A 15040-nucleotide genomic window follows, 5' to 3' on the forward strand; every position below is an offset into this window, starting at 1 on the left:
AAATTTTCAGTGATCACGAAGAAATGAGAAAAAGGACATCCTAGACAAGGAAATGAGACAAGAAATTTTAACTAAAAACTCCGAGAAAAGTAAAGACTGAAATACTACTTTGTTAAAAGGATGAACTAAATCTAAGCTTTAAAAACAATAACTTATTTTTGTACATTGTTCATTCTCTGGCAGACTGAATTCCTCAAGGACACAGAGAAGAAGCCATGGCTGTATTGTTTGAGCCTTTTTCTCCCATAAGTAAGCTCTCTATAGTTGCTGATCATGCCCTTCACATCCTTTGTCCCAAAAGCACAGCAAAGTGTCTGCTTAGTAAATTAATTTGAAGTTTTAAGATTCATCCTTGTGGTTTGTCTTTAACTAGGACAAAGACTCTCCTTACATCAAGAAATTACATTCAAATTGTGTGGTCAATGAAGTCATATGAATTTGAAAAATTCCTCCTTCAGTTATCACAATGGGTTAAGTGCTTCAAGAGATTTAAGAGAAAAATGAGAAATTTTGGAAAAAATGTAAATTAACAGAAGACTTTGGAGAAAAATATACATTATTTTGTAACAAAACAGCAGAAAATTTATATTCAGTACTCTGTATTTTTGTGGCATAGAACAAACTGTTAAGACATAGTACCAAGTACATGGGGTTGTATGTAAATGGGGGAAAATGAAATGTTTTTTGCTGAAAAGACAAGGTAAAGGGAAGCTTGGATCTTTTCTAATAGAGGAACATGACTGACTTATAATTGCTTCACAGAAGTCCTTGAGTTAGAGTCTAAAATCATCATGTATAATATTAACATACTAGCTTTGAATTATGTCCTTCTAGTTATTCTGTATTTGGACAAAAATGAAGCTGAAGTATTAGAATTGATCAGAAGACATAAAAATATGATATAGAATAAATATACATGTCAGAAACCATATGTTAAAATTTCTATCAATTAATAAACAGTCATACATCACATTTCTTTCTTTCTTTCTTTCTTTCTTTCTTTCTTTCTTTCTTTCTTTCTTTTTTTGGTTTTTCGAGACAGGGTTTCTCTGTGTAGCTTTGAAGCCTATCCTGGCATTCGCTCTGGAAACCAGGCTGGCCTCGAACTCACAGAGATCTGCCTGCCTCTGCCTCCTGAGTGCTGGAATTAAAGGTGTGTACCACCAACGCCCGGCCACACATCACATTTCTAACAAAATTTTGTTTTCTACTTTCAAAACAAACCAGGTCCTTTCTCCTACTAAGGCTGCCAAGTCTATCTACATGGTTTCTTGGGAGGCTGGGGAAAACCAAGCCCAGTCTTTCTTATTGGAAACATTCTTTAAGAATAGTTGACTGTGGCCGGGTGTTGGTCGCACCCGCCTTTAATCCCAGCACTCTGGAGGCAGAGGCAGGCAGATCTCTGTGAGTTCGAGGCCAGCCTGGTCTCCAGAGTGAGTGCCAGGATAGGCTCCAAAGCTATATAGAGAAACCATGTCTCTCGAAAAAAAAAACCAAGGAGAGAGGAGGAGGAGGAGGAGGAGGAGGAGGGAGGAGGAGGAGGAGGAGGAGGAGGAGGAGGAGGAGGAGGAGGAAGAAGAAGAAGAAGAAGAAGAAGAAGAAGAAGAAGAAGAAGAAGAAGAAGAAGAAGAAGAAGAAGAAGAAGAAGAGTTGACTGTGTGGCCTCTTCTTTCAGACATATCTACCACTCCTGATTTCAAGCTAATGAAAATGGTGACATAAAACTCAAAGGCCATCACACCTCCAGAAAGGGACAAGAACTTCAGCTTGATTGCCAGACTGCAGGAATTTAAATCCTGGCTCTAGCACATACTACTAAACTGAGGGGCCTGAAGGGCATTAATCACCTCTTGGTACCTCAATCTGCTTGTCAAGAAAACTGGGTCTAAACTGGATGGTGGTAGCATATGGATTTAATCCCAGTAGTCAGGAGGCAGAGGCAGGCAGATGTCTGTGAATTCAAGGCCAGCCTGGTCTACAGAGTGAGTTCCAGGACAGCGAAGTCTACACAGAGAAATCCTGTCTCAACAAACAAAAAAAAAAGAGAAAGAAAGAGGGGGTAGGGATGGAGGGAGGGAGGGAGAGAAGGAAGGAAGGAAGGAAGGAAGGAAGGAAGGAAGGAAGGAAGGAAGGAAGGAAGGAAGGAAGGAAGGAGGAACACAGGGTCTAATTGATGGTTCATATTCCTGGGGGTACTATTAGTATTAAATGACCTAAGTTAAATAAAATTCTCTGCTTATAAGCATTCACAAACACCAAAAGTGAGTTCCCAAGTATGTCCATAGGACCTGGTGCTACATCCTAAGGTCTGGGTCCTCTTCCCCTTAGGGAGACTGCTAACCCTTGCTGTTATTTGTAAGCTAAACCTCACTATGGTGGTGGAACTGAACATCCCTGTCCAACAGACCACAGAACTGAGAGCTACACCAGGATTGGCAGACCACTGGGCTATAACACTTCCACGCCATACCTGTGAGCCATGGTAGGGCTCTAGGACTACTGACTGGAGGTACTTGCAGAGACTTTTGCCATCTGATCTCTAAGTACATCGCCTGAGGAGCTGAAGCTAGTGATGCTCTGTTTGCTAGACAGCAGCTCTCTCAAAGGGCTTAATAGCAACCCAAGTAAAACATAATGATAACCAAGATAACTACATGTCACTAAGCACAAGACCCCTTAGTGTGTGTCTAACACCTTGCCAGCCAGCAAGAAGGGAAAGATCTTCAATAACATCACAAGCCAGGGAGTTCAAACCTAGTTTTATTTTAAAACTATAGAACTGTAAACTGAATGTGGCAGTGCATGCCTGTAATATTAGCACTTGGGAAAGTGAGAAGGCAGCTTGAGAGTTTAATACCAGCTCAGGACACAAGCAACACTTTGTCACAAGCAAACAATCAGTTGTGTATGTGTTCAATCATGACACAAAAAACAAACAAACAAAAAAGAAAACAAAAGTTGTTCACTAGGGTCAAGGAACAAATTAAATTTATTTCACAGGTTTCTGAACTTCACAAAACTATGAGCTATTTCCAAACCAGGACTATAGATAGCCAAGGGTCTACTGCAGTTTCCCGATAAAAGTAAGTTTGAAGAATAAACTAACATTATCATATAAAATATTCCTTATAGCCAGGTATGCTAGTGTACACCTGTAATTTCAGCACTTGGGAGGCTGGGGCAATGGGATTATGAGTTTGAAGCCACTCTGTGCTACACAGTACATTCAAGGTAAACCTGAGCCACACAGATATACAGACCCTATTTCAAAAATAATTTTTAAAGTGTTGCTTATAGACTTTATTTGGGGATCTTTATTATAACACACAGACACATACACACACAGACACACACAGACACACACACACACACACACACACACACACACACACACACACACACACACACTTCTAGCTCTGGCCCAGAAAGAATGACCACATTCCTCCCGGGTTCTCCAGCTGGTAACAACCTCTGGCCTCCACATGTGCCAGCTTATATAATTTGTTTAAATAGCATCCTTGAAATTACAAAACTATACTGGTTTAATAAAGATTAGGAATTTCCAAGGGCCGGGGATAAGGAAAAGATGTGGCTATGACTATAAAAAGGTAGTATTGCTAAAACTACTGTGTATTTTGACTGTAGTGGACACACAGCTCTAGACAAGTTATAAACCACTCTACACAAATTATAAAGTCATACATAACTAAACTCAATGAGTGTATATAAAATTGCTGAAATCTGAAAGTTAATGGATTATGTCAATGTTAATTTTCTACCTATGAAATTATGCTAAAAGTTAACAGGTATAATGGTGCACACTTCTAATTCTAGTAGATGGGAGGTAGAAGCAGAAAAAATTAGAAGTTCAAAGTCACCCTTAGCTACATACTGAGTTCAAGACCATCAGGAGGCTACAAACACAAACAAAAAATAAACAGTAAAAGTTGGTGGTGTAGCTCAGTGGCAGAGTGCTAGCCTGGCATACACAAAGCCATGGGAAAAATCTGCAGCACTGTATAAACCAAGCATGGTGGCATACAGTATTAATATCAGCACTAAGGAGGGAAAGGCAAGAGGATCAGAAGTTCAAGGTCATCTTCAGCTTCATAGTAAAGCATCACAGCTTCAAGACCAGATTGGCATACATGACACCCAGTTCTATAACATTCTTAAAAACACTTATTTGGCCAGATGTGATAGTACACACTTTTAATCCCAACACTATGGAGGCAAAATCAGGTGGATCTCTGTGAGTTCAAAGCCAGTCTTATCTACATAGCAAGTTCCTTAAAGGCAAAATCCAAACCAAACAGGGCTACAAAGAGAGACCTTGTCTCCAAAAAAGCTACTATTGAATATAACGATACGCAGAACCTGTTATTTCTTACAATTATGTTTGAATCTGCAATTATCTCAGAGTAAAATGTGTAAAGAAAACAAGCAAGCTACAAGTGAAAATGAATGAAACAGGTATAAGGGGTGGCAGTGGCAGTGCCCAATCTGATTCTAAGGCTTCAGAAGTTTTGCAGTGTCCGAAGGCACAAGGCCCATTACTAAGTAACTGATTAATCTTCACAAACCACTTCTAAAAAGAAAATCTGAAACTCATCATTTAACTAGGAGGCTAGGTTTTCCAAATAAATCTGTGTCAGTTGTCAGAAGCAGAAGTTATAAACTACAGGTTTGATGGTCTGTTCCTGTGTTCTCCATTTCCCCCAGTTGCCTAGAGTGGGAAGATGCTTAATGATGAGAGTACATCCCTTAAAAAGGAAGGGAAAAAACCCAACTACATTCTTTTTGCATATCTGGAAGTCTTGGATATACCCATGATTCTATTACATAAAATGAAGAATGCTGATCCTAGAATCATGTCACAAGAGTCACTCCACCTGAATTTCAAAAACTGTGATTACATCCTATTTTGGTTCATGGGCAGGAGGTGGGGGAAATGTCTCACACTGTAGTCCAAGCTAGCCTAGAACACTCTGCAATTGCCTTTGCCCTCATGAGCCACCACACCCAGCTTAGTTTGCTTAAATTAAGATACACCAATGAAGAGTTCAAAAGACCAGTCAGAAGCTATCAGAGGAGGAATACAAATGGACCACTCTCTCACAACTTTATTGAATAAAGAATTCTCTAGAATAAGATATGATAGGCCTGTATTGCATGAAACAAAGCTGAACATGACAGCAGTTTAACATCAAATGATAAGCAAATTAATATTTCTTGAATAAAATTGTGTGTGGAGCAAGAACAAAAGTCAAATCACCTGTGGAATATTTTAAAAGGCATTAGAAGAAATGGTTAGCATTTATTTTACATGTTCCAAATCAATTACACAGGTATTTCACAAACCTCCCTCACCCTCTCCTGCCTTCCAAAAAAACTCTTAATATGAATATGAAAAATGCCAGTCATCCCAGGAGACTGCCAAACTCACAGCACAAGTTTACATCTGAATTAATAGGCATTATTTAGAACAAAGCCAAGAATGACCATTATTGCCAAATTCATGTAGGCACATTTCATAGTTCACCTCTAAGCATTTCTTTAAGTTTGTAGTATTCACAAGTGTTGTTTTCTGTACAACTGTTACATTTCAGGGCTCTGACTCTATCTTGGAATGGAAAAATAAATTGTGTCAGCAATAGGATTGCTGCTAGAATATACAAGAGAAAAACAAAACTCATTACAATTAATAGAATTATTACATATTATTCAATAAATTGGGGGATGCATCTTAAGGGAAAGGATCATTTACTTTTACATAGGAATTAAACAGTTTAAACATAGTACGGGCCCAAACAATAAAATCCAAGAGAAAGGCTCAACTTTCAATGGTATATATGTATTATTTTAAAATGTAGGTTTGTGAATTTACACTGTATCTGCTTCTACAGACAAATAATAAGTCACTCTTCCCCATACACAGAACAATTCTAGGGTAACATGGGAGATGAAAGGCCCTTTTACATTACTTAATACAAGTTAAATTTGGACTAAAAGTTCTTTGAGTCAACCATTTTATTTAGTTCATTTGTTTAAGTGACTATTTCTTTATTCTTCTGCTACTGGAGGTCTCACAAATGCTAGACAAATCATCTACCACTGGGCTAGATTTCTAAGCCTCCAGAGTCAAGCACTTTATAAATACTAACACATGTCTTGGTTACAAGTTTCTTCCACTCCCTATCGCAGACTCTTTCGGTCTAATGCCTTTGTATCTGCTAGTTCTCACAATTGAGGCCATTGAACATCATCCGTACTGAAGCTTGGGTACACTTTCTACTACACTTTGATTGTCTTCAGCAACTAAGCAAAATCACAATGTATTTAAGCATAAATCGCAGTACCTAGGATATCAGGCTGCTGTTGTTGTGACCCCCGCTACTGCTGGATAGCTGCTACTCTACAGCGTTAGTGTTCAGTATCTTTGTTTTGCTTTTCTCTCCACCCAAACCCTCTGAGAATTCTACTTATCATCAGGGCGAAGAAAAGGCTGAGTGCAAGCCAAAAGGTTACTTCCTGCTTATCCTTCCCCCTTTCACTCTGTTATGCACCGTAACTGACATGATTTTGCTCACTTTAAATATAGACTGAAGAATGATCCTCAGGAATCACCTGATCCTTAGGAAGCATGTTAGGGAGAACTCTTGTTGAGGACACATGGGAAACGCTCTGTAGGTCAGTTGTACCACAGTAAACCTCATCATGATTTCTCACACAATTCTTAATGGCCTTAAGTAAAACATAGAACAGCTCAATGACATTCAAGACTAAAGACACCAGGGACACTACCAGCATGAAGATGATGAAGATGTTTTTTTCTGTGGGTCGAGAGAGGAAGCAGTCCACCTGATGAGGGCAAGGAGGGTATTCACAAATGTAAATTTCCTTCAGGGTAAAACCATAAACGTACCACTGGATCAGCAAGAAGGACACCTCAAAGACAGACTTGAAGAAGATACTGAGTATGTAGGTTAGCAGCAACCTGCCTCTAATTTTCATGTTACTCTGTTCTTCACTGCCACACTTGAACTTCTTTACTTCAGTTTTCCTCGAGTGCATTTCCACACTGGTGCCATTCAAATGAACAACTCCAAGTTCCTTCTCTTGCTTGTTCAACTTCTCTTTCTGACGAATCGCATAGAACACATGTGCCAGGTATAAGAGTGTAGGCACAGACACGAATATGATCTGTAGGACCCAGAGGCGCACATGAGAGATCGGAAAAGCTTCGTCGTAGCAGACATTTTCACAACCAGGCTGTTGAGTGTTGCAATGGAACTTAAGCTGCTCATCACTCCAGGCTGACTCGATGGCAGTCCCCAGGAGTAGGATTCGGAAAATGAAAAGGACCTTGAGCCATACCTTTCCTCCAGCTGTGGAGTAGGGTTGGACCTTTTCTAGGAGCTGGTCTAAGGCACTCCAGTTACCCATGTTGAGCATTCCTTGTTCTTGCATTTGAAAGGGAAGTAGGCACGCCAAGTGATTGCACGCCTTGGAGGATGAAGTAAATGACAAAGTAAGTTCAAGAGTCATACCTGCCTAAACTTTAAAAGCCTGCTGCTGTTTGGTACCTTCCTCATACCTTCTCCTAATAAAAGAAAATTGCTGACACCAGGTAAAAGCTTATGTGAATTCATGTTTATAAATGGAACGTGTTCCTACAACAGAACATATGTGTATCTATAATGAAACAAGTTACATAATTGGGGAAACAGATAAATGTAAAGGTCTTCCTCATTTCAATATAAAACAATCTCTAAAAATAATGGGTCAACTCTTTGGCATATTAACAATTCATACTCATATACTGATTGATGCAGCTTCAGAAGTTGGACCAACATTTCTCAAAGAGAGACAATGATATTCATTCATCCATTATTTATTGTCTACTAGGTAAAATGTACTATAATAGGCATGGGCTCTTACTGGTGAGTAAAGCAGAATATACTTGTGGAATGTGCAATCAACTGGTGAAAAGCAGATCATTTCAAATATGGTGTTTTGCTGGTACATGACAGTAATCTCCAGCCCTCAGAAGACTAAAGTGGAAGGAACACTCAGAGTTCTAGGCCTACCTCTGCTACCTAGTGAATTCCAGACCAGCCTGGGATACCTATTGAGTTATCCTGAGCTACAGAGTGAGTGAAAGCTTGTCTCAAAAAGTATAACATTTTATTAAATATATGATATAATTTATTACAAGTCATTTTATAATTCCAAAAGGAATCAAGAAACCTAGTGTAAGCTATATCTTACACCTTAATTTCAGAAACAGCTGTATGTGATATCTTATAATCAAAGGATGTCTCAGTGAACAAGTGAATATACAATAGTTGCAAATGTAAATGGATGCTGAGAAGATAACAACCAGGAGGCACTGACAAAGAGTAAGGTAAGAAAGCCCCAGCCAGAATGATTAGAGGTAGCAAGACACGAAATAAGAAAATTATTGCCAGATGTGAAAGAAACAGCAGAGATTTGAAAGGTAAAGAATTTGCTATATTCAAAGAATTAAAAGGCAGGAAGTTAAGGTAGCTGTTGAACAAGTGGGTAGTGTAAGGGATGAGAGTCACAGAACAGTTATGTCAGATACCACTTATCAGCAGAAAAGCCTGAATGCTGATACAAAGATTACACTGTGAAACTAGGACAAGACCAAGGCCATTGAAGAAATTACAAATGGGTTTCCAAGGCTTGCAGGGCAAGCGGGAAGGTTGGCAGGACAGGATTAGAGCAAGGAACATGGAGATTAGTAAAAGGATGAGGACTTGGTACTAATAATGTTGAAGTGAGCTTTGGTGGAAACACAATGTAAAGAGGGTGTCAAAAATGGTGGGGACCTGGAGAGATGGCACAGCAGTCAGGAGGATGTAATTATGCTATATGAAGAGTTTAAGATGAAAGCATTTTCAGGAGGAGCATTGAGACCATCCCTAGCGTGGGTGAAAACTAGTATGAGGCAAAATATGAGCTGAGCAGTTCTGAAGACTTGCTAGTCTTCAACCATTTCCTCCCTAGAGCCCCTACTCTTTTGTGACAAAGTCCTCAAAGCAAAAGCAGAGTGCAGGGCTTTCTGCCTCCAATTCAGAGAATAATAAATGAGTCTCACCATGATTGGGCCACAGATAATTTTTACATAACAAATAACTAATATTTTAATTACCCCGCAATGTAGCAAATCATTTATAAAGTAATTTTATCTGCTGAGTTAAAAACTATATTCATCATAGTTAACATTTTAATTCATCTCCTTCAAAAAACATTTTTTCCAAGATACAGATAGTTATGTAAACAATTGGGTATAATAAAACAGGGAAAAAATTTCTCAACACTAACACAGTAAGACTTTGCCAATTAATAACCAATTTTAGACACTATACAACTAATTTGTGTCTTGGTTTAATCACCATTCCTCACAGTACTTTCTGTGGGAAAACCAAAATTTAAAATAAACCCTAGAAAAGGGGTGGGGTTAACAAAATTTACAGCGTGTCAATCACCCGAGATTTGTTGCAACTGTTACCCAAGAATAAGAACTGAAGCTTCCCCAAATTAAAATTATTAGCAAGTTATCAAATTATAAGGCTTCAAAGTATGCAAAGTACTTTCTCAGCTGGATAAATAACACATTTTAGATGAACTGTGCTCTGTTGCACAGATTATAAAAGTAGTCCTATTAAGCTAAAGTCACCAAGATCTAGAGTTTATAATTAGTTCATTCCTCAGGGCTAATTGAAAACAAGTCATTGGCAGTATAAGATTTCCACATTTATTCTCATTCATTTGTCACATTTAAACAGGGCTGAGTCTCTAGAGATTTGGAAGTGCCTTAGAAATTGAGTTACTTTTGCAAAAACAAATAGGGTGAAATAGTAAAGAAAAATCCCCAGAACTACTTTAGCATATTCTATAAAAGGTAGCTGACAAATCAAAAACAATGCTGGGGGGTAATCAAGAGTCATAATATTTTTAATTAATTCAGGGCACATTTCTTAGCAATTTTCAAGAACTGTGTGAAGTTCTTAAGCTTTTCACATATTTTGTTCTGAAAAAGTTCTTACTAAACATATGAAAATAGAGATCTAAGATTCAAAAGGATGAAAATAACTGAGGATGAGTCATCTTAGCTAAGCAAATGGTTCACAGCAAAATTGAAAACCCTCTTGCAGAACATTATTTTTAAACTGGACAAGATCTTTCTAATTTTAAAATATAAACGTAGGACTTCCAGTTTCAGCTCCAACACATGCAGTGCTTAGATATATCACCATTCCTGCCATTACAGCAAGAAAAACCCTAAGAAATTGAAAATTGGCAAATTTGCTCCAACCCACCAGAGAACCGAGGACACAAAACAGCCCCCTACCTCAAGATGGGCAAATACATGCAATCACACCCAAGACACTTACCTGAGGCACAAGACTCTAAGGGAAAGTATTAGCAAAGCAAATAACCCTGAAAATGCCAAGTGAGAGAAGCTCCTGCAGTGAGAGTTCCAAAAGACCCTCCTACTCCAGAGCTTTGCCTCCAACAATCTCACCACTCTCTGACTCTGAAATCTCCTCCCCTTCGTAGGAGAGGAAAAGTAACCATTCTAAAACATTCCCAGAAGTAAGAGCCAATAAGAATTTCTACACGAATGGACTTTGGGGGCCCGTTCTCCATGCAGGGATACTCCCTCAGCCTACATGCTCAGGGGAGGGCCTAGGCCCTGCCCCAAATGATGTGACAGACTTGATGATCTCCCATGGGAGGTCTCACCCTCCCTGGGGAGTGCATAGCTAGCGGGGTGGGATGGGGATGTTGCTGGGGAGCATGGGAGGGAGAGGGAACTGGGATTGTATGTAAAATGAGATTGTTTCTAATTTAAATGAAAATTTATATAAAAAGTTCTTCCTTGCTAGGCATGGTGGTGCCTGCCTTTAATGCCAGCACTTGAGACACAGAGGCAGTTTTAGGCCAGCCTGGGAGTTCCAGGACAGCCACAGCTACACAGAGACCCTGTCTCAAAACAAAAACAAAAACAAACAAACAAAAACCCACAAAACTCCCCTTTGTGGAAGGAGAATGTAAGCATTTTTTAAATGCACACTGGAGAAAGCAACAGTTTTCAAGTAAATTCACTCTTGTTGCCCAGGCACACTTGTGCTTGGAATCTCCTGCCTCAGCCTCTCAAATAGCCAGGATTGCAAGTCTGTCCATCTGGCCCAGTTCAAATACATTCAGAATGTTCTTCAATAACAAGGGCCAAAACCCCCAACAAAATATATCAGAAGCTTAGGTCCCCTGGAAGAAGGGGAATTAATTAGCTCTAGTCCACGTGTTCCTTGTTTCACCAACACAAGGGGAAAAGAGAAGCAGCAGCCCTAACAATACAGCCAAGGGCTTGTGCCCAACTGAAGCCCTACATTACAAAGCACTTTCCCCATCTTATTCTCTCCCACCATTTCAACAGGAATCCAGTACAGAACAATGGATCATCACCAAAAAGTGGTGCAAGCAAGACACCTATTTAAAGCTCTTAGGGAAAGGAAAGGGCCTAAGGGTAGAAAAAAACCAAAAAGGCACTAGAACAGTGGTCCTCAACCTGTGGATCTCAACCCCTTCAGGGGCCGCATATCAGATATCCTGCATATCAGATATTTACATTGATTCATAACAGTAGCAAAATTAATTATGAAGTGGAAATGAAAATCATTTTATGGTTGGGGTCAGCACAACATGAGGAACTGTATTAACTGTTCACAGCATTAGGAAGGTTGAGAGACACTGCAGTAGCAACTAAATGTCTACCATTAGAAATGGGCCAGGGAAGTGACATAGCTCAGCAGGTAAGGGTGGTTGCTGCTAACCCTGAGAACCCGAGTCACATTCCCAGAACTCACATGTTCTTTTAATTATTTTTATGTGCAATGGTGTTTTGCCTGCATGCATGTCTGTGTGAAGGTGTCAGATCCTCTGGAACTGGAATTACAGACAGTTGTGAGCTGCCATGTGGGTGCTGGGGACTGAACCAGGGTCCCGTGGAAGAGTAGCTAGTGCTCTTAATGCTGAGCCATCTCTCTAAGCTGAATTCACTTGTTTGAAGTCAGGTTCAATCCCTGCAAACTGCCCTCTGACCTCATCATGTGCAGCCACACACTTGCATGCATGCACATATACAAAGTGAATGAATGAAGGAATGAAAGAATGAATGAAAAAATTTTAATGGCTCAGTTCCTGACTGAGGAACATAAACCCTTTACTAAAGGCCTATTTATTTCAGTTTGTATCACCCAATATACCATATCCAGTGTGCGAACACACACAACACAAGGTATGCAAAAGGGGAAGAAAACCTATCTGAATAGAAAAATAAGCATCAGAACCAGATGAAGATGAGGCACAGACTTGAGGATTATCACATAAGGAATTTAAAATAACTAAGAATAAACCAAGTATTATGGTACATGCCTGGGCACTCAGAAAGCTGATGCAGGAGGACCACTAGTTTTTTTTCTATTTTTTAATTTAAATTAGAAACAAGCTTCATTTACATGTCAATCCCAGTTCCCCTCTCCCCTCCTCCCTTGCCCCCCACTGACCCTCTATCCCATTCCCCTTTCTGCTCCCCAGGGAGGGTGAGGCCTTCCATGTCTGTCACATCATTTGGAGCAGGGCCTAGGCTCTCCCCTGTGTGTCTAGGCTGAGAGAGTATCTCTCTATGTGGAATGGGCTTCCAAAGTCCATTCGTATAGTTTAAGGCCAACCAAAGCTACATAGTGAGACACTATGTCAAACAAAACCAAAACTATGATTAATGTATTAAGAACTCAAAAGTATGCCTTTAATTCCAGCACTTGAGAGGGAAATGTAGGCAGATGGCTCTCCGAGTTTAAGGCCAGCTTGGGATACACAGTAAGACCCTATACCTCAAAAAGAAATATGAATGTATCGAAAGAAAGGAGAGGGATCAACTTTCCTAACCCTCTATAACTACCCAAAGGCTTACAGCAACAGAAAAAGCTTGTTGAAGGAGCTGATTGTGATAAGAAAGCACTGTGCTTTCAACTCCCCCACCTCACACTATAGCTCACAAAGAGAAGAGAAACAGAACAGCATATTCTTCTGTCTGATAAAAGGCCTTTTATTTTAGAAGGATCTTTGCTATGTTATCCAGGCTGGTCTGAAACTCAAAAGTTCTTTTCACCTTGGCCTCCAGAGTAGCTGGGCCTTGAGTGTGAACTGGACAACAAGCATTCATTGCCATGCCTGCTTAAGGTTATTTTTGAACACTGTAGCTAACATTATGCACTAGAAAGGTAATGGTAATGGAAAGCCTTTCTCTGAACACTGGGAACAAGACAAGACAACCTGTTTTGCTTACTTTCACAAGTTTGTACTTGAAGTTCTAGCTATATCAAATGGGCTAGACAAAGAAATAAAAACATCCAACTTGGAAATGAATAAGGAAAACTATCCATTTTTACAAATGAAAATCCCAAAGAATCTATAAAACAAAAAAATCTATTAGAACTAATAAAGTTGGCAAAGTTGCAGAAAATAAGATCAAAACACAAAACCCAGAAAGCCTCAAAGCGTTAAACATGTAGTTACCATATGACCCAGGAATTCTGCTACTAAGTATACATCCCAAAGTACTGAGAACAAGTACTTGGATCCTTGTATGTAAATCAGTGTTCATAATAGCCAAAGATGGAAACAACTTAAGTGTCTATCAGCAAATGTATAGATTGGAAAATGTGAGACATACATATACAATACATACATGATAATACAATGCAGCACTACAAGAATGAAGATCTCATATGTACAACATGAATGAAATATATGATCAAATGGAAGAAACCAGGTAAAAAATATTGTACTATTCCAGAAACACAAAATATCTACAATAAGCAAAAGTCACTGAAAAGGAAAAGAAGCTTGAAGAAGTTACTAAGTGCCGGGGTAGAGTAGGAAAAAATATGGGAGATAGTGCTTAATTAGCTCCACTTATCTATTTAGGCTTGTGAAAAAGATTGAAAACAGACAGTGGTGCTGTTTTCATATCACTGAGAATGAAATAAGTGTCACTGAATTGTACACCCAACTTAAAATCGTAAATTTTGTTATATAACTTTCACCACAATTAAAAATAAACAGGAGTATTGCTATATACTACAAACAATCTTAAACAGAAATTAAGAGATCAATTTCAGTTACAAAAGCATGAAAATTAATAAATGAATAAATAAAATACTTGGGGATAAATTTCAGATTCCATGCAACCTCTATCAAAATTCCAATAGTTTCCCCATCTCCAATAATGGAAAAGCTGATCTTAAAATCAATATGGCAGCACAAGGTGTTTCAATATACAAAAGAGTATTGAAGTGATGAGTTGGAAGACTCAGACTTTCTGATTTCAAATTTTATTACACAGTTGTGATAATCAAGATAATTTGGCATTGGCATGAAGACAGGCACAAAGCCCAATGGACAAAAATTCATGAAATTCAACACCCACCCCCACTACTACACATACACATCTATGGCCAAGTGATTTTCAACAAAGGTGCCAATACAAGTAAATGGAAGAAAACTGTCTGTTCAACAAAAGGTACTAGTACAACTGGATATTTACATGTAAAAGAATGAAAATAAGAGCCAGATGTAGTGGCTCATGACTGTAATCCCAGCACTTAGGATGTGGAAACTAGGAGATTAGACATTCAAAGTCAAATCTTAGTCAAAGTTGAGTTGGAAGGCAGCCTGGACTATTTGAGACCCAGTCTGAAAGAAACCAAAAGCAGGGGCTTGGCACTTTACATTGTAAATAAAGTGCCTGCCACAGAAATATAAGGACAGTCCTACTTCAGATCTTCAACACTCACATAAAGTCAGACCTAGCTGCACAAATACATAACAGTACATGCAAACATGTACATGGGGTATAGGGGTATTCCGGAAGCTTGCTGGCTAGCCAGTTTAGCCAACTGCTGAACACCAAGTTCAGTAAGAGACAATGTCTCAAGAAGTAAGG

At 39.1% G+C, this 15040-nt stretch overlaps 2 protein-coding genes across 2 annotated transcripts in view; both read right to left on the reverse strand.

Moving 5' to 3' along the window:
* Positions 1–15040, reverse strand: part of Cdkl5 (cyclin dependent kinase like 5) — a 186851-nt gene that overhangs the window by 93697 nt on the left and 78114 nt on the right. The gene's annotated exons all lie outside the window — the stretch shown is intronic.
* Positions 5117–8054, reverse strand: LOC113837663 (gap junction alpha-6 protein-like). Its single transcript, XM_027432767.2, has one exon. The coding sequence runs from the start codon at positions 7546–7548 to the stop codon at positions 6592–6594; it is 957 nt and encodes a 318-aa protein (XP_027288568.2). The 5' UTR covers positions 7549–8054; the 3' UTR covers positions 5117–6591.

Source organism: Cricetulus griseus, chromosome X, assembly GCF_003668045.3.
Source record: "Cricetulus griseus strain 17A/GY chromosome X, alternate assembly CriGri-PICRH-1.0, whole genome shotgun sequence".
Classification (NCBI taxonomy): Eukaryota; Metazoa; Chordata; class Mammalia; order Rodentia; family Cricetidae; genus Cricetulus; species Cricetulus griseus.